This window comes from Argopecten irradians, chromosome 11 (assembly GCF_041381155.1).
Source record: "Argopecten irradians isolate NY chromosome 11, Ai_NY, whole genome shotgun sequence".
Classification (NCBI taxonomy): Eukaryota; Metazoa; Mollusca; class Bivalvia; order Pectinida; family Pectinidae; genus Argopecten; species Argopecten irradians.
This window is the reverse complement of record NC_091144.1, coordinates 8,847,476-8,874,501: the sequence shown is the minus strand read 5'-3', so window position 1 is coordinate 8,874,501 and position 27,026 is coordinate 8,847,476. Positions and strand designations below refer to the sequence as shown.

Genomic DNA, 27,026 nt, shown 5'->3' with positions numbered 1-27,026 from the left:
TGAACAAACACCAACAACAACACGTCGTCTTAATCGTGAACTTAACTGGAAAATCAGATATTAAATGCCAACTAGGAACATTGAATTGGAATTTAATGAGAAGTTTTGAATGTAAATAAATCCTTGCATATGACTAAAGTGAAGTAATGATAAAAAATTGGCATCGTTGTTTGTTAAAAGGATGGCTTACCAGTATACAATAACATCATCTTAAGAGAAAAATAAATAGATAATTAGAAAGTGATAAGAAAATCGGTGTCATTTATTTAGTCGCTGTCATAACAGTCATAACAAAATTTGAATAAAGTTAATACATTTTGCCCATAGCTTTGATCTGCGAACTGGCATTGTTAACTCTATAACTTAAAGGGGATGACACTAACTTAGTCAGTGTTAAGTAGATAGGGAAATGAATAATATTGGATTATGAAATAATAACACGTAAACACTAAAATCGTCAATAAGATGGAAATATCGAAAGTTTATTACCAGGTAATGTGTCTTTGTTATAATACCACCAGCCGCTTTTTGTGTTAACATATATGGTTCGCCAAATAATCGCTTACTACTCACTGTAGATAAACCTAGAGTGTTTTTCAAACTATAAGTTAAAACCAATAAGTTGAAATAAAAACTGGTATTGATTTTGAACATTTTTGAGTAATTATTTTGGACTTACAATTAATATTCAGAAAACATGTAAACAAATAATTCAAATCACCACGTTAATCAATGTTAAAGAGTAGGTGAATTGATATGTCTACAGCTATTAGATGTAGTTGTGTAATATCGCTTGATTCATACATGAACTTACAAACATAAACAAAACTTTAACAATTCTACAACAAAGCATTGATGTTTTTGCATGGTATTGCTTTTCTATGATTACACATTAATGTAGGTGAATTGCAATCTTCGTTTTACACCATATTTTCATTATCAGTTAACAGTAACCAAAAAGAAATTAGTGAACCTACTACCTTTTGGATTCCTCTACACCGTTGCTTCGGGGAAATGATGCATTTACCATTGTAGGACCAATGACGTTTTCGTGGTCTGTGTTTTTGGGGCCTAGTACAACAATCAAATGAAAGCCATGTGCACCTGTAGATGGGTTATAATGTTTAGTCGCGGAGATAATTGGTGGGACTAAACTTGTGTAGGAATGATTGAAATGGTAGAACTACAGATTAGAATTCGACATCGAACATTCATTCCATATGGGATATTAGTTTAGATTTTTAGGTTTCTGGAGTGCTGAATCTCGGCCATGCACGTAAGAGCAGTAATCCTGGTAAATCAGTCAGTATCACGCTAAGGTACAGTAGTAGGTAAGGCCGGAGTTACCACAGGGCACGTCATAGCTACGTCCAGGCCAAGGTTAGATCAATATATGGTGATCGTTCCCCTTCACACAAATATAAACTATTTTCAAAGTCCATCAATTCAGCGATGGTGTGTAATTATATTGCATATCTATCTGCATTACATACCCCGTAATATTTTGGTTAGATTCATTTAAAGTCTTAAAAAATCTAGTCACATTCAAAGACGTGGCATGCTCCAAAGAAGGCAGAAACCGAATAAAAGAGGAAAACGATTATAACAGTAGATGGAAATGTCACATCCGTTTGTCTGTTTAATTAATTAACGTCCTCTTAGCAGCCAGGGTCATGTAAGGACGGCCTCCCATGTATGCGGTTTTGTTGCGTGTTTTAAGTGCTGATGTGGGTTGTAGGAGACAGAGGCATTTTCGTGTAGTGTCTTCTTGTATAGTGGAACATCTTAGCCTTCTATTGTGTTATATCACTGAGGCAAGACACCAAGCAACACACCTCAATCGGTAACATCATACTGACATCAGGCGAATAAGTTATCCATCCCCTTTGCTGAGTGTTAAGCAAGAGCAGAAACTACAACTTTTATAGACTTCAGTACGTCTCGGCCAGGTGACAGAACCCAGGGCCTACCTCAATTCATACGAGAGTTCATCTTCGATAGTCAGATTCACCTCTCATAGTTAAAGTTGTTGAAGTAATTGCTTTACAACGGGTTACCAGATAAATCATGCTCATTTTTATAAAGATATAAAGCTTTGTCTCTCGTTAGCTTAAATTCTCCTCTGAAGAACTTCTCAAAATTTAATGTATCAGAAATCTGGCGACGAAAAACAAAGTTCCGATTAAGCTTGGCCTCACTTCTACCAAGTTTTCGTAGAAGACTGCGGCGACCGTGTCATATCGTAGGGGCGCCAAAGTTTGGTCTGTGACAGGGAACCAAGCATGTGGCTCGTCCCAATCTTATCTTATCGGCGCCCTACAAAGTTGCGGTGGCACTGAAGAATTAAAAGTCCTGTCCTTTTTCGTAGTCGGCGTTGATCCGTCTACAGTTAAACGTGCTGTGTGGGTCCCTCTCCTATTTGCCGAACAAATATGTTGTCTTTTTTGTGTATTTCTGTATTGTTTTTAACGGGATGTGTGACTGGGAGCTCTGAAAGCAAGCGCGACGATGGTAGTGGATTTCAGCTGTTTTTTGGAACTCAGGCACCCGCACCCGTATTACCTAACAGTGGTAGTGGTGGTGTCGACTTAAGTATGTTCATTTCTTCTCTAACATATCCAAGGTCAATGTTTAGTATTGATAGGGAGGTTTTATGACAAATACCCATCTTTTCTGTTTATTGAAATAACACGACTTCCTGACTGTTGAAAAAATGTTCAATAAAACATCTTCAAAAATATTAATTATTAGTGACTATAAGGTTCATTTCAAAGATCTCATTTCTATTTCGCATAATACCATTGGCATCTGAAGTTATGTATTGTCTATGATATATTCCATGTTGTAAATATTGTATATTTTTATGTCGACCACTTGGAAGACGAGTCTCTGACTCAAAGTGTTATCGACTCTAAATAAAGTCTATTATTATCACTGTTATTATTATTAAAAGAACAGAAATTGATCTCTCTGATATACAGAAAATTTGCAGATCCAATAACCTTGATAAATATCACTAGTGTAATATGATTTTGGGCGATTTTCATTGGTCGCGTGACATCCATTTTAACGCCACAATGTGAACAATGATTCATGAATAAAATATTTTATATTAAGATTTCCCTAGATCCTTATCGTTTTATGATTCTATAAGCAATTTTATAAAATTTGCCAATTTTCTTCAATTGTAATACTTGCCACTTGCCATGTAACAAAAATCCTTATCTAATTGCAAATTAACGATCAATTGACATATCCATGACCCTAAATCAATAAATTGCTGCACACTATAGTCCTAGATAAACCTAACTCCTGATAAAACCGGATGTATCATGAGGATGCCTTCGTTATCTACAATGTCATCTTATCAGCCGTTCAGCCAAGGCCGACAACTATCTCTTTTACTGAGGAAGGCACACTCAATGTCACCTTTATTATTAAGAATTATCTATCAAAATAATAGATTATAGTTAAACATTTAATAAGTACGAACGACTTTACGCTATAGCGCTAAAATATAAGTTTGCCTGCTACATGGTTGCACGGGTATCGCTTTTTGTGAACGTTGTAAACGTGGCTGTCTGTGGTTCTGTACTGAATATAACCTGCTAGAAATGTCAATCGTTTGTGCGAAATGATGTCATGTATGTGCTTCTGAACGTATTTTGTCTGACTTTTAAGATGAGACGATTATATGTTGACACGTTCATAACACGTGACTACCGAAACTTTGGGCGATAACTGAACTTCGTGACTTTATATACGTTATGGTGAAGCGAAAAGAACGCAAGAAAATGATTTTCATTTCTTAAAGAAGACACGCGTTTCAGAAAGGTGAGTTTTGGAGTGTATCTCACGACTTTTAAAAAAATATCTTTAAGCATGCACCTGTATGTATGGTGTCGGTGTGTGTGTGTTGTTGTGTAGATAGTATTCCTATATACAGTATAAAATGAAGCTTTCTGATAATTTTCTGTAAAAAATCTGCAAAAAGGACATTGTATCCGTATGAAGTAAATAAAGATATACACAATTAATATTTGCTAATTTACATATTGACATATTTGTTTTGTTGGTGACAGATTGTGTAGATAAACAATCGAACTGTGTGGCTTTTGGTAAGCAATCATGTCAACCTCCTTATGACAAATGGGCCAAGGATAACTGTGCTAACTTCTGTGGATTCTGCAATGGTAAGCAAAATATAACTCGTAGTTATCATAGTGCACGTTCAAAACATCACCAGAGTTGAATTATTACACCGTTTTACTGTGAAATGAAGTCTTTGTTATGCATTTGACGAGGGATTAAACCACTCATTAAATTTATCTTATTTCTCAGTATAGCAATGGGATTTAACTTTTTAACCCTTTATCTTTGATGGCTAATTCTTGGGTTCAAGATAATAACATGACGTGTTTGGGAATGATAATTTTGTGACGTCATACAATTTCACTAAAATATTACGTCACAGTTACCGGAAGAAGGTACCAATCGTTCTCTCAAAGCACATCATTTTACTATATCAAATTTATTAGTTTTGTATTTATGGACAATTTGACTTTAACTTGAAGCTCAGTTCTTATCACAATTTGATATTTTACAGAATACGATATTTGAATAGTGAATATAACCATTGAAGTTTGTTTATATCTACTGCATATTAACCAGAATACATTTGTTGCCAATCAAGGTCCAACTACGCCAGCCCCCGCTTGTGTAGATAAACTTGAGAACTGTGAGGCTTATGGACAAAATGTGTGCAATGATCCACAATATGGAACCTGGGCTGCCGAAAACTGCCGTTACTACTGCCGAAAATGTACAGGTAATTGATGAAACGTCAGACAGATAGGACCTGCTTGATAAAAAATGTTGATGATTGAACTTTGTGCAAGAAATGACGACGTGCTTTATCTGTAGAAAAAAACCGACATTTAGACCATATGATATATACATAATATTGAAATTCTCCTATCAGATAGCAGCTATGCTCCTTTACATATTTATAACCGATGTCTATTTATTTCTCAGTTCAACAGCTCATGGTAGCTGATTCTATGACCACTACGATCGCACCAGAAAGTAAGTAAAACTCAAAAAAGCTCAGTCAGCTCGCGCGTTTACAAAGCCATTTAGTGCCACAATTCATACTGTACGTGATGGACATATATTTGTAAATTAAACGATTATTGTAAAATGATAAGTTTATCTTTCCTGTATGCACTATATATATGTACGCAGAATTTTATATGCTAAATTTGTAAGCAATATATTTTAAAATTGTTTAGGATGTGTCGATAAAGTTGACTGCAGACTTTATGGAAAATCTTCTTGCTCTGGTAACTTTAAGGGCTGGGCAAAAGAAAACTGTATGAACTACTGTGGCTTTTGTCAAGGTAAGAGAGGTTTTCCCTTAATTGGGTCAGATACTTTTCTTATTCTGCTAATCGCAGTCTATTATTGCAAATATACACTAATATAACTAAACGCTTTCCAATAGCGTTATAATTTTACAAAGCCTCACCTATGAAATCACATTTTGTTGTTGTGGTAGTAATATAAGGCAAAACAGAAAGAAAGAAATTACCAGATGCATATTAATTCAAGTAAGAAATAGCGACGGTATATGTCAATTAAGTACTGGATCTTAGCAAACAAATGTTTGATGAATACATATCATTAGTAGTAGATGTTAGGTCGGTATATGTATATCCGTATGTAGAAGATCTGTCATGAGTTTCCCTTCATATTAGAATTATGATACGAGTTTGGAGTTTTTCATTTTACCAGTCTTTGTATCTGTATAGGTGTAGCGACTCCACCACCTGCATGTGTCGACAAGATCAACAACTGCGACCAGTATGAGCCAACATCCTGTACCGACGCACAGTACCATATCTGGGCCTCAGATAACTGTAGGAAGCACTGCAATCTATGTAGCGGCGGTGCAGGTGAGCTCCACCCTCTGGATCATACTTTTTGGTTATTTGCTCATTCCTTTTTTGTATAATCCTTTCAGTGCTAATGATCTCAGAATACTACAATGGACAAAAGACGTTTTCTGGTGAAACGAGCTGTACATTTTGTTATATGTTGTATGCCCAAATATTTGCTTGTATTCAAGTCTTTGTTTTCAAGGAATGTTATTTTGTTGCTGTTTGTGTTTTTCCTGTTGTGATGTGTATATTTGTTTATTTAATTGTATACAGTTTTTGCACTTTGTTTCTACATGCTAAAAACCTTGCTGGAATATTTCTTCAGTACATGCTTTAAAATTATCAATTTTTGTTTTGTGTAAGAATGTACGTAAATCAGAAAACGCATGTCTCTAGCAATGACCAGTAGGAATTTTTTTGTGAAATTAATCAACCGAGGCGTTATGATTTGCTAATGTAGTGACGTTTGCTTCTGAATAGTTCTAACGCCACAAATTGGTAAGCATTAGGGAAGCGCTTCCCGCCATGGTTGATAATCGACAGCTTTTCACAACATTAAATATAGTCTTTGTCTGCTTACGTTTTGCAGTGAACCTGTTCTTTTTCATTGTTTTGAAATATGATTTAGGATGAAGGATAATTTACCATTCATGATTGATATCATCTGCCGTCACATAATATCTTTATCCTTCAACCAAACTTACAATAAATGATAATCGCTTGGGAATGAGCTTGATGCGTTTTGTTATTTGTCGCCTAATATAGATTCTACCTTGGTTTTTTATACATGCTTTACATATGATCGCGGTTTTCTCGTCGTTACAAAAAATTGTAATATCTATCTGCTTGTAACATCTGCTTCTTGTATATTGAGGTAAGTTTGCTTTGCTTTTAACTATTTGCATACATTGAGCTTTTGTATTTCAAAATTGTTTTATTTTCTTCAAATATTGAGATAGAGGAGAGTAAAGAGACAAAATAGATCAATAAGAAAACCAATAATGGCCTCGCATCGGGGTTCAGTTCCTTATAGTAATAAGATTGTCTTTCGGCCGGCCGTTTTTGTCTCAAGGTCAGCTATTGCATCTGTTGTGATGAACACTATTCTATAACACTATAAAGCCACATGTTTTTAAATCAAAGACGCAACAGTGACAATAGTGACAGTGGGACAATAGTCAAGGTCATCGTGTTAGGAGTCAAGGTCACTGGGTCGTCATATTTGATTTCAGCACGAAACTTGCACTTTTATGGCTATGAAATGACTTTTAATAATATTAGAAACTGGTGTTATTATATAACAAAATACGAAAGCAATAAGAGAATTGTCTCAAACATTAAACTTTGTCAATATCACGAGAACAAATTATGCTTCCTTAGTACTTGTGAGTCACGACTATATGATTATGTTTTTTTTTTCAGGAGTTACACCTGGCATGCAGAATCCAGTTCCAGTTACCTCTGTACCAGGTCACATAATGCTTTCACGGTTCATATTGCTTGTCTCCATGACCTGTGCTAATTATTGTTCGGCTTTGTGACAGTGCTGTTTGATGTTTATGCGTTGTGTCGTCAGGCGATATTGCATTATATTGACAACGACGACAGAACAGCCAGCGGCAACATTTTGTAAAATGGTCGACGTGTGTCGCGGCTGCAGGGAATTCGTTTTGATACTATCTGACAAAAGAACAATAGAACATACTTGTTTCTTTTGCTACTTCTATCAATAAGTCAACCATTACATTGAAATGGCCAAACAGGTGTGATGTAGAAAGCTTATTGCTTGGTGGGATGTATGCTTGTTCCGTAGCAATTGTATGTCAACTGGGTTTTTTTTCAGAAATCTTGTATGCATTACATTACTTATATTGCTTCGTACTGTTTCATATCAACTTTCAATGGTGATATGTAATGCGTAAAGTTTTGAATCAGTGTAAAATGGCTACGCTTGCTTGATTATATTGTTCTTACATATGTTGCTAAAAGACATACATTTTAGACTATCTTATCATCTATATCTCAAAGCACTTAGAGTCGTATGTTGTATATTAGTTTAGAAATTAATAAATATATTTTTTTCAAAATATATGATGAACGTAAAAAACAATCGTTTGAGTACATCGTACACAATGTAGTATTGTAAAGTCCTGTTTGATTTTATTATAATCAATAATAACAATCATTTAGGAAACGACTGAGAAATGATTTTTACTGCCTTAAAAGTATCATATTGAATAAATGCACTCTTTTTGTGTTTGTGTTTTTCGTTTTGTTACATAATTGTCGTTATTTAAGATTATCGTTAGATGTCGTGCCTCTGTGTTATACATCCGATTATATTAATTGACCAATAAACATACCAGTTCTTGTCAATGTTTTTACTGTGAATAGCCTTGAAAAAAAGTTTGTCGTCTTCATTCAGCTATGTATAAGTGGTTTTTAACGGTGCAGCCATGACCACCTCTACATTCTACGTTCACATTATCTTTTTTGTTTTCATCTTGACACGTAAATACATTGTGTATTCATGACAAGATTCATGTATAGTGTGTTGACGCTATATAAAGTTATAACCATAACATGATAAATTTGTATATTAAACCCCATAGTTCATTATGTTAAGATATAAGAACATTTCACCATATGGAATTAACCTACTCTTCACCTAGATATTGGGTTATCGTTATCAAACAATTTAACTTACGACTGTCTACATATTTTTTTGCATACGTTTCAATAATTTTTTGTATGTTGATTTGTATTTTTTAAAAATTTTTTTCCATTTTCTAATGGGGTCATTCTTACATCAGTTAATGGCGTATTGAAGGTTGCCATTTGAAGAATTTGTCCTGACGACCATGTCTATATTCCTTCGTCGTCATTTTAAGTGATAAAGTATGAAATATGTCACTTACCTGTATGCATACTAATCCTACCTTATAAAGGACCTACGTTTCAATTTGTTCTTCTGTTTCAGGGTACAATGTTCCTATGCTTCCGGGAAAACGAAACATTCCTCCACTGCGATGTAAGTCAAGAACAGACGCAATATCCAAAATTCATTATATTTTCGATACTTCGTATCAAATCTAATTGTCTATATGGATCAATGATGCACACACAAGAATGTTTACTTTATTTTACAGCTATAATGTACACGAATTGCACGAGGAATTGAAAAATAAAATTAAAAGAAATATTTTGCCTTGTAAACCAAGTTGCCGTAAAACGTTTTAGCACCATTGAAATGTCTTAGAGCTTATAGTGATTGAGAAGTTTTCCAACAGCCACGTGTAGATAATTTAAAAACAATGGTGACTGGCCGCTATATTTTCTCTATATATTTCTCCTTTATTACATTGGTACTGTAGGATCGTTTTCCGTTTGTGATGACCAATGATATTTTCTCAGTTAATTCCATATTATAATGACCTCGTTCGTCCTTTTGTAGCTGTGAAGAGACAGGCCGGGACAGGGGCAGAGCCTAATGGATTTATGACAGAAAAACCCCCAACCACTCAGACCACTACGGAGAGTCCCCCGTCCACTAAAGCCCCTACAACTTTGGAGCCTCCTCCCGCACTCCCCGTCCCCGAACACGAGGGCACCGGGGCAGAAATTGTAGAACCAGGTAGAATAAAATTCAATTTGATAAGTGGAGCTAATTAACAACTTTTTCAACAGATTTAATGATTAATACCGAATCAAACGGAAAATAATGATTGAATTTTAAAAGCGCTGACGCATGATGTAAATCGAGAATTTAAACATTTTTGTTTTTAATTCGTGTATTTTTGATAGTAAGATCGGCTTTTGACGAAAGTTAGAACGTTTTCCCAGAGTCGTGTTTAGATGCTTTTAAACAACGATGTACTTGTTATTTTGTAGCATTTCCAAGGCCAATAAAAACAACAACAGAAAAAGGCCCAGCTCCTCCATCAACAACTTCTACTGAAGCTCCACCACCAACAACAACAGAACTTTCACCCGACACCCCAACGTCCACAGAGATGGGCCCAACAACAACTGAACTACCTCCTGCTCCAGAAAATAACACCACAGACGCAACAGACAACTCCACAGATTCGACTACACTTTCACCTGGCGGGCCTGAAAACACAACTGATTCCGGAGTACCAGCATCTTCTGGACCAGATATGACAACTGATGCCGGTGTTACCCCATCCTCTGGACCAGATATGACAACTGATGCCGGTGTTACCCCATCCTCTGGACCAGATGTGACAACTGATGGCGGTGTAACTCCATCCTCTGGACCAGATATGACAACTGATGCCGGTGTTACCCCATCCTCTGGACCAGATGTGACAACTGATGGCGGTGTAACTCCATCCTCTGGACCAGATGTGACAACTGATGGCGGTGTTACACCATCCTCTGGACCAGATATGACAACTGATGCCGGTGTAACCCCATCCTCTGGACCAGATATGACAACTGATGCTGGTGTTACACCATCCTCTGGACCAGATATGACAACTGATACTGGTGTTACACCATCCTCTGGACCAGATATGACAACTGATGCCGGAGTACCGACACCATCCCCTTCAGTAGATATGACAACCGATTCCGGAGTACCAACACCATCTTCAGGCCCAGATATGACAACTGATGCCGGAGTACCAACACCATCTTCAGGCCCAGACGTGACAACTGATGCTGGAGTACCAACACCATCCTCTGGACCAGGAATGACAACCGATTCCGGAGTACCAACACCATCTTCAGGCCCAGATATGACAACTGATGCCGGAGTACCAACACCATCCTCTGGACCAGGTATGACAACCGATTCCGGAGTACCAACACCATCCTCTGGACCAGATATGACAACCGATTCCGGAGTACCAACACCATCTTCAGGTCCAGATATGACAACTGATTCCGGAGTACCAACACCATCTTCAGGCCCAGATATGACAACTGATGCCGGAGTACCAACGCCATCCTCTGGACCACAAATGACAACTGATGCCGGAGTACCGACACCATCCCCTTCAGTAGATATGACAACTGATTCCGGAGTACCAACCCCATCCTCTGGACCAGATATGACGACTGATTCTGGAGTACCAACACCATCTTCAGGGCCGGAAGTGACAACTGATGCCGGTGTACCGACACCATCCTCTGGACCAGAAATGACAACTGATGCCGGAGTACCAACACCATCCTCTGGACCAGACATGACAACTGATTCCGGAGTACCAACACCATCCCCTGGACCAGAAATGACAACTGATGCCGGTGTTACCCCATCCTCTGGACCAGATATGACAACTGATGGCGGGATACCAACACCATCTTTAGGACCAGCGATGACAACTGATAGCGGAGTACCAACACCCTCTTCTGGACCAGATATGACGACCGATTCAGGAGGTTAGATTTTTTTACCTGTCTTTATTTTGATTTACCAACATACGTGTTTATGATGAAATTATTATTTATCTTACTCTTATACCAATCGAGGTCTAAGTGTAATGATGATTAGCACTACTTATTTCACATATCAATTTAATTTCTTCACCAGTTACCACTACGGAACTGCCTGGGTCAGGGCCAACTGAAGTTCCTGCTGTGGGTACCACAGAACAGCCGACCAACAGTACCACCGAGTCACCCTCACCTGGGTTAAATACTGACACTGCCGGTCCTGACACGGTTTCACCTACCCAAACAACAGACGCGGGTATGTGTGACGATAGAAAGATAACTTTCTTTACTCTTCTTTTTCGTTCCAGGCCTTTCTATCATTCCACTCTCTGTCTCCGTTTGTGTTTCCCTCTCCATGTTTGATTTTTGTGATTTAAGATCTAACAACTCAAATTTCCGTAGTCCGTTTGCAAACATTTCAATGATACATGAATTATCGGCACGTTTGTGGAAGATTGATTTACTTGTTGAATTTTCTGAAGCTGCGATCTTTCTTCAGTAATTCGACTCTAATGCATTCGCGTCCAGGTATATTTCAGATACTATATCAGTTATAAATATACGATATAAGAAATGTATTTATATAATTCATATTTTATATAACAACTTTAGCTAGTTGTAATACTAAAACACTTTGTTATCTCTCTCTATAATACAATCCGTGTATTTTTGTTCAAATATTTATTTACTAAGCAGACCCCAGTTTCATGAACATTCTTTAAATTCTAGGATCCCTCAACTTATTATTTTTCCTTAACTTTTGTAATGATTTTCTATAGGGAACTGGAAGTCAATGAATTCCTTTATTTTAAGGAATGTTCATGAAACTGGACCCTGTCGTGAACTATGACTACACTGTAAACCAACATATTTTCTCGTGCTTTTTAGTTTACTTTGGAATCGCGACAATAAATCGCCGTGAGTTACAAAAGGTTGAACAGGAACACATGAATTTGAATCGCTTAATTCAATCGCCTTGGAAATAATTTGATGGTTAGTTTATACTGTATAAAATGGTGACATGACAGTGGCTAGTAATATATCAAAAGCGAAAAAATAAAAATATAAAAATCACTTTCATTCAACCTACTCTATAGAAATATCGTCTACGTTCAAATGTGTATAGTTTCATATAGATGTACACACACTCCAGCAAAACCTTAAAACCAGCCTTCAAACTGTTCTAAATAATATATGTGACTAGTGTGTGATACTATCTCGGCTGGTTTCCAATGCCTTGGCCTGATAGAAGTCAATAGAGTTCAATCTTCACGATAAGTAAAGCACGTGTAATTCATGTGAGTTTACCTGTTGCTATTCCAGGAACTACTGAAGGTAAGTGATGTTAAATTCATCACTTAGCGAAGTATACAATAATAACTGATCGTTACTGTCCAAAAGTATAACCATAAAAATCAACAAATGACTACCTCTAGCCCAGATCACGTGCTTTATTCGCCTACTTGATTTTGCTTGCTTCCTGCTACTATTGTACCAATACTTTAAGGGGTGTTGCAGATGAAATGAGAGACGTAAAGGCCTATAATAACTCTCGATGTTTCTTCAAAAACGTGTGAGTATACGCAGTATACGTATATCATATATGCGTACGTATATACATACATGTTCGTAAATTGAATTAAGAATAACCGCACAATTTAAATGGACAATTCAGTCTAAGAGTACATTAAAGTTTGCATATATATATCGGAAACAATTTTATTTGAAATTAGATTAGTTGGTTTTACTGTGATATGCCACTGTAGTGAAATGTTCAAACTCGCTTGCTGTCCGCCATTTCACATTCTGGCCCGACGTCTTATATGCTGAACCCTGGCCCCTGCCAGTATAGTAAAGAATTTTTTGTATAGAATTACCCAAATCACTCTTACAGCAGTATATTTGCGTTATTAGGTGCATGTTCTTATATAAATATAATTTCGCCAACTTCTTAGTGGTTACATGCATGTATTGCATTTGATTACCGTACGTGACTTTTGCTCGGGTATGGGTACAGCATACATGTTATACCTGCTTAATCGTATTGATCAACAATTTGGAATTTCAACGGTATCATTCAAAATACTTAACAGTGTCATGGAATTTGTCAATATTAATTGTTATATGTTTCATAAGGAATATAGAACAATATATTTAAGTCATATTACATGTTATAACTTTCAGGCGCGCAGCTACAATATACTCTCGTACTCACGTGCATCCACATAATTTTTATGTTCATTTTAGAATAAATTCCTATTACCACTATATGTACTTTACTTGTATCTATACTATTGCTAAAATTACTTCCATGTGTATCTATACTTCCTTACAAATCCATTGATATACATGATTTTTTAAACGTTGTTTGTAATCATATTAATAAGACAAAAAATTCCACTAATCCCAGGCGGAGGTCGATGTATAGCATATGGAATTTTCGAAACACCAATTCAATATTAGTGTTGTGACGTCATAGTCGCATCGATATTGGACTTTTAAATTCCACTATCCAAAATATTGAGTTCGTCAGGGTAGTGTCCTATGTGGCCATACTTTTTCTTTAATAACAAGCACCTCAAATAATCCTTTTGACATTTTTTCAAGAATATTCTATGATAATAGGCCATTTATTCGGTTAACGTGCATATATGTATTGTACTGCCCCAGTAAAATATAAAATGAAGACCTCCGATTATGTAAATCGGGGTGATATAACATTATAAAACAAATAATAATTGTTCAAAAGTTTCGCGTAATAACGTGATAGTTTCGCAAAGATAACATGGCAGCCCTCTGGTCTGCTTAGGTGAAAAATTTAGTGTCTGCCTCTTTTTTAACTAGATTTAAAGCAAGCATATCTTATATTGATGAAGACAACTATTTTTCAAAATAACTAGTGTATTCAAATTTTATTTATTTCAGGTGAAAAGAGCATAAAAATCAAATCATATTTAATGGTATTGAACCTTAATCCAAATTACTTCAATTTTTAAAACATGATTGTATAATGAGAGAGATATATAATTGTTTAAGGTCTATTCCCTATAGTTTTAATCAGTTTAGTAAAATAATGTTTGTTCCGGAATTGACAGATATAACTGGCAACTCAAACAATATTTTTAGACAAATTAGAGAACATTTTTAGAATAGATTTTTGATATAAAAGAAAAATCATTAAAATATTTAGTCGGTTTCTGAAATGCTCGAAACTGCAGAGGCTGTCGAATGTTTGACATTCAGTAAATTTCATTTTTAAAAACCTGTTGTTACTATGCCCCCTTCCCCCTTAGTGAACTGTACAGTAAGCTAACTTACAATGCAATTTACATTATGTACGGTACGTGTCATGTAAAACTGCAATGCATACCTAATAATGTTGATCATATCCATTGCCAAACTAACAGATTTTCCAGGTTTGTCCTCTTTAGTTGTCAGTACTTGTCACTGACATTGCCGATTGTAATTTGAAAAGCGAAGCGGCTTTCAACATCAACCCAAATCGGTTCAAACCGGATACACAAGTGACACATCACATTCTTCCCACCAGATGGCGCTTGTCGTATGGCATGTCTTTATGCGGTTGAACGCCCAAAACAGCTGACATTTTCCAAATTCATACAATCCCCAACTAATATTGAGATATCATTGCAAGGCTTACAAAATGTTTAATATATTGAAGTAATTATATCAGAAAATAAACAGAATTTTGATGAATACGACCCATTTGTGAATTGTCAACTCGTCGACCAAATCAGTCAGAATAGTTTTGAAGGAAGGCGTCTCAAGTCCCAAAATACTCGTCTGTCGTGGAAATTTACTGGGAACCTGCGAAATAACACCGATTTCCAAGACCGTCTTGTGGTCTTTCATAACGATATTTTCAAACACCAAAACAAAAAATACCGTTTTGTTCAGAATTACTTTAACATTTGATGTGTAGAATCTCAGTTTGTCGTCTTTGAGCGTTTGTTCACTAGGTCGAATTAAACAGAAACAAGCGTTGAAAATGTCGATTTTTTGCCTGTTTGCCCCAAAATTTTCGCTCACAAATGAATTTTCGCACAGTCAACAACTATCTCCTTAGATAGATCACGCCAGGATTTACTTAACTGTAAAATATCATTAAAATACGGTGGCTGATTTATGCCATTCGTCTTTTCAGGGCACACGAAATTTGAAGTTTCTTAATTTTCGTCTTTTTAGGGGCGAAAAGACAAGAATTAAAACTTTGAATTTCGTCTCTTCTTCCTTTCGGGGCGAAAAGACGAGAATTAACAAACCTTAAATTTTGAAAAGACGAAAATAAAGCTTTATCAATTTTCGTCTTTTCGCTAAAAAGACAAATGGCACAATTCAGCCACCGTATTAAAAACTGTCTGTCAATCTCCTAATTACTTAACTTTCGGTTCCGAAGGAAAGATAAGTCTGTTATCGCACCTTACGTTTCTCATTTCATATCAATATCTAAATAAGAACTTAATTAAGGATATGACTCAATATATGTTCTCGATTTGTGGATATCTATGTATCAGTTTACCAACCCTATTTTTTCATTGTTGAATCTATATCTTATAACAATGTTTGTTAGATGTACATGTAATACATCAGTTTATATTGCTACATGTCGTTACCAGAACTTAACATATCTATGATAAAGAGTCATTTGCCATATCCCCTTCTGTTACTATTGTTGATAGTCTGTGCTGACAAACTGCCGAATTGCCGTCAATACGGATTTAACAAGGTGTGTGTAGAAGGGCCATACCGACCATGGGCTGAAGTAAGGTGTAGGAAGTTCTGTGGCTTCTGTGGTGGTAAGTATGTTTTACATTGAATATCATGTACAGTCAAACTTGATTATCTCGACATTAGCGAGACCGTGTAGAACGATAATAGTGTTTATCCTGCAACTGCCGCACATACTGGCGGATAACTACTGTCGGATAAACTTGTGCTTTATCCGTCAATACGAAATGCGTCAATATGATCACGTGAATTTGTTCCACATCCGACGGAACATTTTCTAACTTGACCCCGAACTTTTACCTTTCGGTGAATAGAACGTAAGTCAGTCCCGCTAAAACGTGACGTCACATTCACCGGGATGACGTCATTTTTACGATATCGAAAATCTCGAATAGCGATGTCGTCTCTTTCGTCATTCTTGGCAAAGGTTCGTATTGTAAAGTTCATAATTGTAATATCTTTGATGGGTGATTATTGTTTTTTGAGTATTTTCATATTGTTTCAGTCATATTACACACTGAATAGAATTACTGGTACTGTTTGTGAACGAGCTTATATATTTCTCATGACAGTAGAAAGGAGTACACACTCATTCCGTTTAATGAATGAGTGTTATCCTCCGTATCAAAGACGCGTCTCGCTTCTGGCGAAACCAAGTGAATAACTGGTAGTTTTCTGCGTTTTGAATGTAATGATAGTTGCAGGATAAACAGAATACACGGTTAGAAAGCCTCGTCATCTCGGCTTTCCTAAGTCTCGAACCAAAATAAACCTTGTATTGTAAGATACTAACCATGTATTCTCTATATAGCGCTTTACATTAGTGGGAGCAGTATTTCGTGGTTTCATGAACGGAGAATGTACGCGTGTCAGAAATTCCTTAAATTCTTTATATTTAACGAAACTATTATCCTTTGGTACTTTTATAAATTGATGATAATTTCGCTGTTGCTAATAATTTGTGGGATTCGCTGATAACGCGAATGTACAGAAATTAAACCACTCACGAAACCAAAGCTTCAAATAAAACATGGTTTTGGAGATATATTATTTCTCATTAATTGAATTAAATATGTTACATTGTAAAGTTTTGGTATTTTTCACTCTGATTTTCCACCCTGTCTTTAGAACATTGTACTCTATTTTTACTTTATATGACAGCTCCAACAACACCTCCTCCTTGCCAGGATGCGCTACCAAACTGTAATGAATATAACAGTGACTTGTGTACAAATCCCATCTTCAAAATTTTCCGAGAGGACAACTGCCGAGCCTTCTGTAAACTCTGTGACAGTAAGTTCCTCTCATGCGTTTTGTTAATCACGTAAGAACACCTTTTACTATCAATTGTTTACAGAAATAATATGTAGGCCTATAAATGATTTCCAAATTACTTTATTTTTGAAATAAGATAATTACAAACAGTTTCCAAACAATGAAAAAATGGAAACACTAATTGTTATACGATACATTAAAGGACAATACATGTATAGCACTGGCATGAAATATACCGTCCTACAATTTCATGTGTCCGCCATATTGTCATTTGATCACGTGTTCTGTTACAGATCCTATCACGCCCCCTACCACCGAACCACCCAGCACTACACCAGACGCCATTATGCAAAGTAAGAAGTCATAGAATTGTCCATTTCAGCAAAAATGTGATATAAGTTTGTTTTCATGTTTCGCAAACGTTTCATCCATTACTCAGTAATTACCAGTTTTTTGTGGGTTTTTTTTAAAATATCTTCAAAAACCAGGTAAACAAAAATGTTGATGTTGAAGCATACATTCATTTATATCTATATATACAGAACGTAAGCTTACTAAAACGAAATGGCTTAAATATTCGCTTGCCTTACCCTCATTTGTACATTTTAATTAATGTTCTTAGGTTTATTAACCAACTGCAGAAATATCCGAACTGACTGTGACTACTTCAAAGATTCTTCTTGTTTCAACGAGTACGAGGGCTGGGCTAGACGTAACTGTGCTCTCCGCTGTGGTTACTGTCCAGGTATTCATTTTGAGTTTTTCATGGTTTTGACCTGTAGCAACGAAAATACGTCCATGCAAAAGTTGATGTTTTTAAATGAGGATACAGGAATGTATAGTTCGAAACTAGAGTTACTGTACAGTATTTGGTCAGTTTAAATGAAAAAATATATATTTTCAAAAAAAGTATAACCATATATCTTTTAATCGAAGTCAAGCTTGATATAATAGCTGGTTTATCCAATGCCATCTACATATGTTTTATTAAGTTTAAGATACAGTTGTAACATACAAATATATTAACTTTATCACATGTCTTTCAAATCTAAACTTCTAAACTTTTGCCTCACATTAAAATGTACCCCAATGAAAATAAATGCTTCCAAAGTAGATGTTACAGTGGTAAGATTGGTGACTGTAAAGGCAGTTCTATAGACACACAGTTAGAATTACATTGTGACATAGCACAATAGAATATATATTCTATAACATTTTATAGATTGATACTGAAATGGGCAATGGAATTGTATATTTATTTAGGATGTATTTTACTGCATAAACTAATATATTAAATCCCAAATATTGTAAGAAATTTTTGAAACTTTAACACGTAACCTAGGGTCTTCTTGATTAAAATGAACTTTGCTAACTGAGACTTTATTTTTTATACATTGGTGCATATGTACGTTTTGGTGATTGTGGTCGTTTTGATATTCGGTCACTATGATCGTTTTGATGTTCGGTGACTTTAGTCATTTTGATATTCTGTGACTATAGTCCTTTTGATATTCTGTGACTATAGTCGTTTTGATATTCTGTGACTATAGTCGTTTTGATATTAGGTGACTATAGCCGTTTTGATATTCGGTGACTGTAGTCGTTTTGATATTAGGTAACTTTGGTCGTTTTGATATTAGGTAACTATAGTCATTTTGATATTAGGTAACTATGATCGTTTTGATATTAGGTAACTATAGTCGTTTTGATATTAGGAAACTATGGTCGTCTTGATATTGGGTAACTATGGTCGTTTTGATATTTTTTGACGATGGTCGTTTTGATATTCGGTGACTATAGTCGTTTTGATATTTGATGACTATAGTCGTTTTGATATTTGTTAACTATTGTCGTTTTGATATTAGTTGACTATTGTCGTTTTGATATTAGTTAAGTATTGTCGTTTTGATATTCGGTGACTATGGTCGTTTTGATATTAGGTAACTATGGTCGTTTTGATATTAGGTAATTATAGTCATTTTGATATTCGGTGACTATGGTCGTTTTGATATTAGTAAACTATAGTCGTTTTGATATGCGGTGACTATAGTCGTTTTGATGTTAGGTGACTTCAGTCGTTTTGATATACAGTGACTATATTCGTTTTGATATTCGGTGACTATGGTCGTTTTGATATACAGTGACTATAGTCGTTTTGATATTCGGTGACTTCAGTCGTTTTGATATACAGTGACTATATTCGTTTTGATATTCGGTGACTATAGTCGTTTTGATATTCGGTGACTATAGTCGTTTTGATATTCGGTGACTATAGTCGTTTTGATATTCGGTGACTACAGTCGTTTTGATATACAGTGACTATATTCGTTTTGATATTCGGTGACTATGGTCGTTTTGATATACAGTGACTATAGTCATTTTGATATTCGGTCACTATGATCGTTTTGATATTAGGAGACAGGTCCTTTTGATATTTGGTGACTATAGTCATTTTAATATTAGGTAACTATGGTCCTTTTGATATTAGGTAACTATAGTCATTTTGATATTAATTAAGTATTATCGTTTTGATATTAGGTGACTATAGTCATTTTAATATTAGGTAACTATGATCGTTTTGATATTAGGTAACTATGGTCGTTTTGATATTAGGAAACTATGGTCGTCTTGATATTGGGTAACTATGGTCGTTTTGATATTTTTTGACGATTGTCGTTTTGATATTCGGTGACTATAGTCGTTTTGTTATTCGGTCATTATAGTCGTTTTGATATTCGGTGACTATAGTCGTTTGATATTCGGTGACTACAATCGTTTTGATATACAGTGACTATAGTCGTTTTGATATTCGGTGACTATGGTCGTTTTGATATACAGTGACTATAGTCGTTTTGATATTCGGTGACTATGGTCGTTTTGATATACAGTGACTATAGTCATTTTGATATTCGGTCACTATGATCGTTTTGATATTAGGAGACTGGTCCTTTTGATATTTGGTGACTATAGTCATTTTAATATTAGGTAACTGGTCCTTTTGATATTTGGTGACTATAGTCATTTTAATATTAGGTAACTATGGTCCTTTTGATATTAGGTAACTATAGTCATTTTGATATTAGGTAACTATGATCGTTTTGATATTAGGTGACTATAGTCGTTTTGATATTAGGAAACTATGGTCGTCTTGATATTGGGTAACTATGGTCGTTTTGATATTAGGTGACTATAGTCATTTTGATATTAGGTAACTATGGTCGTTTTGATATTAGGTAATTATAGTCATTTTGATATTAGGTAAATATGATCGTTTTGATATTAGGTGACTATAGTCGTTTTGATATTAGGAAACTATGGTCGTCTTGATATTGGGTAAATATGGTCGTTTTGATATTTGGTGACTATGGTCGTTTTGATATTCGGTAACTATGGTCGTTTTGATATTCGGTGACTATGGTCGTTTTGATATTAGTTAACTACAGTCGTTTTGATAATCGGTGACTATGATCGTTTTGATATTCGGCGACTATAGTCGTTTTGATATTAGGTGACTATAATCGTTTTGATATTCGGCGACTATAGTCGTTTTGATATTAGGTGACTATATAGTCGTTTTGATATTCGGTGACTATGGTCGTTTTGATATACAGTGAATATAGTAATTTTGATATTCGGTCACTATGATCGTTTAAATATTAGGAGACTATGGTCCTTTTGATATTTGGTGACTATGGTAGTTTTGATATTTGGAGACTATGGTCGTTTTGATATTAGGTAACTATAGTCATTTTGATATTGAGTAACTATGGTCGTTTTGATATTAGGTAACTATAGTCATTTTGATATTGGGTAACTATGATCGTTTTGATATTAGGTGACTATAGTCGTTTTGATATTAGGTTACTATGGTCGTTTTGAAATTCGGTGACTATGGTCGTTTTGATATAAGGTAACTTTGATCGTTTTGATATTCAGTGACTATGATCGTTTTGATATTCAGTGACTATTGTCCTTTTGATATTTGGTTACTGTGGTCGTTATGATATTCGATGACTATGGTCGTTTTGATATAAGGTAACTTTGATCGTTTTGATATTCAGTGACTGTGGTCGTTTTGATATTCAGTGACTATGGTCGTTTTGATATTCAGTGACTATGGTCGTTTTGATATTCAGTGACTATGGTCGTTTTGATATTCAGTGACTATGGTCGTTTTGATATTCAGTGACTATGGTCGTTTTGATATTCAGTGACTATGGTCGTTTTGATATAAGGTAACTTTGGTCGTTTTGATATTCAGTGACTGTGGTCGTTTTGATATTCAGTGACTATGGTCGTTTTGATATTCAGTGACTGTGGTCGTTTTGATATTCAGTGACTGTGGTCGTTTTGATATTCAGTGACTGTGGTCGTTTTGATATTCAGTGACTATGGTCGTTTTGATATTCAGTGACTGTGGTCGTTTTGATATTCAGTGACTGTGGTCGTTTTGATATTCAGTGACTTTGGTCGTTTTGATATTCAGTGACTGTGGTCGTTTTGATATTCAGTGACTATGGTCGTTTTGATATTCAGTGACTATGGTCGTTTTGATATAAGGTAACTTTGGTCGTTTTGATAGCCGGTTACTTTGGTTTTATACCACAGGTAAAAAGGAACCTTGTGTGGATAATGACCCTCTCTGTAGTGAGTACGGCGATGATTTGTGTTCAACATACGAGGGCTTTGCCCGGGATAAGTGTAAGAAGACCTGTAACCTTTGTGGAAGTAAGTATCTAAATAACGACAAGTATTCCATTACAATGGTGACCGTCTGGTTTGTAAGCTCACCTTGCCCGAAGAGCTTATGTCATGGCGCGGCGTCCGTCGTCCGTCCGTCGTTCCTCTGTCAACATTTCTTTATATCGCTACTAGTCATAGAGTTTTACATGGATTGTAATCAAATTTGGCCAAAAAACATCTTTGGGGAAGGGAAATAGATTTTGTGTAAATTTTGGCTCTGACCCCGGGGGAAGGAGGGGCGGGGTCCAATAGGGGAGACAGAGGTAGCTGCTTTAAATCGTTACTAGTCATAGAGTTCTGCATAGATTTTAAGCACATTTGGCAAGAATCATCCCCTTGGGGAGGGAAACAGAATGTGTATAAATTTTGGCTCTTACCCCCCGGGGTTAATATTTAAATATGAAAAATATTAGCCTCTATTTCCCCTTTGAAAAGAAACAATTAACCTGTTTTCAGAATATAACTTAAAATTCTATCAAAGTAAGGCCTTCATGTTTGTACTGTTGTGTGGTGTGTCAATGTATGTATGTTTTGTGAATCACTGGTGATCGTACTACGCCACACAGTGTTTACTCACTAACATATATGATTTCTTTATTATACGACCCTGATCGCGTATATCACATGGCATTGTGTGTCACTGGAAATAACTATTGCAACAATGACATTATTTATAATTATGTATTTCACGACAATGCTTGTAATATGCCATTAAAATATTATAAAAATTATTATTAATGTGCTTATATGCTGGTATTGCGTATATTGTAAAATTCCCTTGTAATGGTGTGCGCTATTGCTTTTATATTGCATCCAAAAAGTCAAATTCTTTTATTTTTACCTATTTTGATTGTCTTTTTTTCAGACCCGACCCCACCGACAGGAACTAACACCACAGGAACAGGTCTGTATAAGAGGGCTTTATCTTTCATATCACGCTATGTTATATACAGTTTGCCCATAAAGGAAGCTACTTTACATGGCATTTCATACGCACAAATTAATTTGTGTAAACATGGAGACAACTGTTTATATGTCATCAAGGCCTACCAGTTGTAGAGGGACACATGAATGCTGTTAATATGATATTTTGATCATGTATCAGTACCGTGAATCGTATCCTTTACGGATATGACGTACATCCAATATTTTGAGTGCCTCTGTGCCAGTTGAGAATGTAATACGCATACGATTAGTCCAAACATGACCGACAGTCATGTCCCGTACTGTACGCTCCAAGTTTCTTTTAACTTACTGACAACAAAACACACACTGAATGAAACAAGCTGAATTATTACAGCACTTTGAATGACAGACACAAATTTATGATTCAAACATTATTTCGAACATGAAAACCACATATAGTTGAAGTTGTATGGTCCATCACTTTCGCTCTTTTTGTCATAGTGGCTAAACACATTTTTATTCGTCTGTCCGAGGTTTAAACTTTCTGTTTTTACCATTTTTTATAAAGTTGCAGCATTGGAAGTATTTTAATTATGAAAATAAAAAATCTGTTTAACGTGTACACGTCAAAAATAGGCTCGAAAGATGCCGAATCATTCCGAACTTTTAACAGGAGTAACACGAGAGTTTTGTGAAACCAAGAGAAAATGTCAACAATTTTTCGTAAACAAAACATGTGGTCGGCCTCAGCAGACTGGATCTACAAAGAAAATAATGCTCGCACATTACAATATTTTATACAAAAATATTGAATTCACTTTTTGAATTAGATGTTTCAAATACTCGCTATATGGACATATGCCAACAAGATTTGCTCATATTAGCCCGAAGGAAAAGGAAAACAAACACATGTGCGCTTACGCAAGTTACCTGGATCACCATGTGTAGGACATGTGGACGTCAGTCACGTGATACGATTGGGACAAAACCGAAGGTACTGAACATGGCGGTGATTGAAAGCGTTTTATTCAAAACCAGGAATATATTATTTCTAGATTTTGGCTCTCTTATAGGCTGACGTGGTTTTGGGGGATCATCAATTTACATGTCCATGTTCAAATATCAAATGTTAAAGCGACATATCGTTACAGTGAACATTACAAGAAATACTACATTAACGTACGGTAGCCTACCATCTAAGCGAGAACAGTCCTCCGCTTCGCTTCTAAACAAGATTTACGTTTAAATACATACAACCCTGTATCACAACAAAGGTCGGACACTCGTATCGAAATCTTGTTCGATTCCATAAGAGCAACAGTGAAATAAATGTTAATATACAAAACAAGCTCTAGGACCAAAACATTGTCTGATCATGGTGATCGAGAGCGACTCGGAGTATCTTTGACTTCCAATATATGAACGGAATTCCGAAGAAAGTCGTGACGTCACGTATGGCGCAGGGCTTTGACTGAAGACTGAATTGAAAAAAAAAAACAGTAAAATTTACCGCTACATTACTTCAAAATGTCAATAATGTTATAGCTATGATGTGATCGGGTACAGGAAAAAAGTCGGTCAGATCACGAATTATTTTTCAGAGAATTATACATTCACCCAGATAAGATACACTGTACAACAAAATGATCTTATTTGTCCGCAAACATTCAGTATGAGAATTTCGCATTATTTTAGCATACACTTATGTAATAAAAAATCTGAATTATGAATTAGAATTAAGGACCGGAAGGTATTTTAATGGAAATTTGGTAATGATATGAAAGAAAAAGACTATTTCATTATGTATACATGAATGATAGGTGATACTCCACCCGAGGGGTATCAAAATGTCGGCAGACCTCGGCAGACCTCGGGTTTTACCACATTTTATGATCCTTCGGGTGGAAATACCTCTATCCTCCATGTATACATACGAGAGAGTCTTATAATCTTAATACATTTTATACATGTTTTTGTTCAATATTAATCTTGTTAATATATAAGAGACATGTTAGTATACATACACGTAATGATATCCTTACGTTGAGTTGAAATAGGATCATGTCTGTCTCTTTGGTTAAAGATTGTAGTGTGTTTAACCCTTCTGAATGTGGTTACTGTTTTTGTTACATAGCAAGACCATTCGCTCCATCTATCAACCCTAACTTACAGCCTACATCAGCAAACAACCTGACTGCCGCATCACAGCTTCTGTCACACACATACGAGGGCCCACCCTCCGACAAAGCAGGTAATGGTTTTTATCTCCAACAGTGCAGAGCGGTCCCTGAATGTGATGGCAACATAATGTATGGACTTCAAATACAGGAGGAATCATAAAAACACGTTTTTAATGTGAAACAGAATTAACGAACAGTTGTGATGAATGTGGTCCAACCTTATATGAATGTGGTCCAACCTTATATGTTTGTTTGTTTGTTTGATTATTTAACATTCTATTTAACAGACAGGGTCATGCATATGTAAGAACGGCCTCCCATATATGCGATGTGTAGCGTATGAGTAGTGCGAGGTGCGTGTTTTAGGAGACTGCAGTATGTTCGTGTTGTGTCTTCTTGTATAGGGAACTGTTACCATTTTTATAGTGCTACATTACTAAAGCATGTTGCCGAAGACACCTAGCAACACACCCTATTCGGTCACATTATACTGACAACGGGCGAACCAGTCGTCCTACTCCCGGTATGCTGAGCGCTAAGCAGGAGCAGAAATTACCAATTTTATAGACTTTGGTGTGTCTCGGCCAGGCGACGGAACCCAAAGCTTATCTCACAGGGGCGAACACTCAACAGAAAGGCAAAAAGTGAGGCGCTATTAAAGGAGACGAGAAGAGAAAATATAAAATCCTTAATTCAGTCGACTTTTACGATTATGCAATAGGGGCAGCAGGTAAAAATTTTAGGCCATACCTGCAGGGCCAGACTTCATATAAATGTGGTCCAACCTTGTGGTCGAACTAATTATACCTGATATATATGTATGAGACACTTGGAGTAAAGACCTTTACTATTTGTTTGATTCTGATTCTTCGAACAACATTAACAATATTTTCTAAACGTAAAGCAAGAAAAAATGAATTGGAGAGTAAGCATGTTATCCTTGATTTGATCATTGCAGGATTCTGTCAATACAAGGACCAGTATCTTAACCTGACAGAGACTTACAAAGACGGCTGTGACGTCAGCTGCACGTGTCTGGACAATATCAGAAACACAGTGGTGTGCACAGATGTGTAAGTAGTGTTTTGTGTGATGTATCTGCCACACCAAACTATAAATATATTTTTACAAATCAGCTGTAGGTTACATGTTACCGTATAGTTGTTAATGAGATGTTCTGCTAGTAACTCGCATTATATATTTGTTGGGTCACCGGGGTTTTTTGTGGTAATAAAATGTGTAATGTTCTCAACTTTCAATCTGATTAAATTCTAAAAAGGTCTATGATAGATTTGACTACCTATTGTTCAGCATTTCAACCGAAGTTCAGCAAGTATCTTTACAATTTTCATTTAGCTTAATTAATTAATACAATGTTCTGTCTTTCTGATGACTATTAAATGTTTCTTCCTTACACAGGTGCCCGACCTGGACCTCTACGCCCTCTGAGTGTCACCTTGAGAAGGTTGCAGGTCAATGCTGTGAGCGTCTGGTGTGTAGTGGCGGCGGGATACTCCCGGGTGTTCCCCAGGTCAATCCTACCTCCGGTCCCGCTCCAGCAAATTAGCTTATCATGTACATTAATAAAACTTTTCATACACATATTTATAGTTACAACAATACAAATAAAGATAAAAAAAAACAAAATGCCAGTCTTTGTTTTTGCAATATGGTCATGTAAGAACGCCCTCCCATGTATGCGGTGTGATGCGTGTATGTTGTGCGAGGTGCGTGTTTTGGGAGACTGCGGTATGTTCGTGTTGTGTCTTCT

General features: G+C 36.0%; 1 protein-coding gene across 4 annotated transcripts; it reads left to right on the top strand.

Moving 5' to 3' along the window:
* The first annotated feature begins 2,360 nt into the window (after positions 1–2,360).
* LOC138334695 (uncharacterized) lies at positions 2,361–26,902 on the top strand. Of its 4 annotated transcripts, XM_069283366.1 has the most exons (21): positions 2,361–2,592; positions 4,083–4,193; positions 4,694–4,828; positions 5,035–5,085; positions 5,292–5,399; positions 5,811–5,954; positions 6,420–6,437; positions 7,362–7,409; positions 8,920–8,970; positions 9,394–9,573; positions 9,831–11,348; positions 11,500–11,658; positions 16,103–16,219; positions 17,313–17,444; positions 17,720–17,779; positions 18,049–18,171; positions 22,035–22,154; positions 23,035–23,073; positions 25,210–25,326; positions 26,214–26,328; positions 26,675–26,902. In XM_069283366.1, the coding sequence occupies exons 1-21, from the start codon at positions 2,433–2,435 to the stop codon at positions 26,820–26,822; spliced, it is 3,654 nt and encodes a 1,217-aa protein (XP_069139467.1). In that variant the 5' UTR covers positions 2,361–2,432; the 3' UTR covers positions 26,823–26,902. The 4 variants fall into 4 exon arrangements, with proteins under 4 accessions (XP_069139467.1, XP_069139468.1, XP_069139469.1 ...); XM_069283367.1 differs by lacking the exon at positions 6,420–6,437; XM_069283368.1 differs by lacking the exons at positions 6,420–6,437; positions 7,362–7,409.
* Positions 26,903–27,026: the final 124 nt, after the last annotated feature.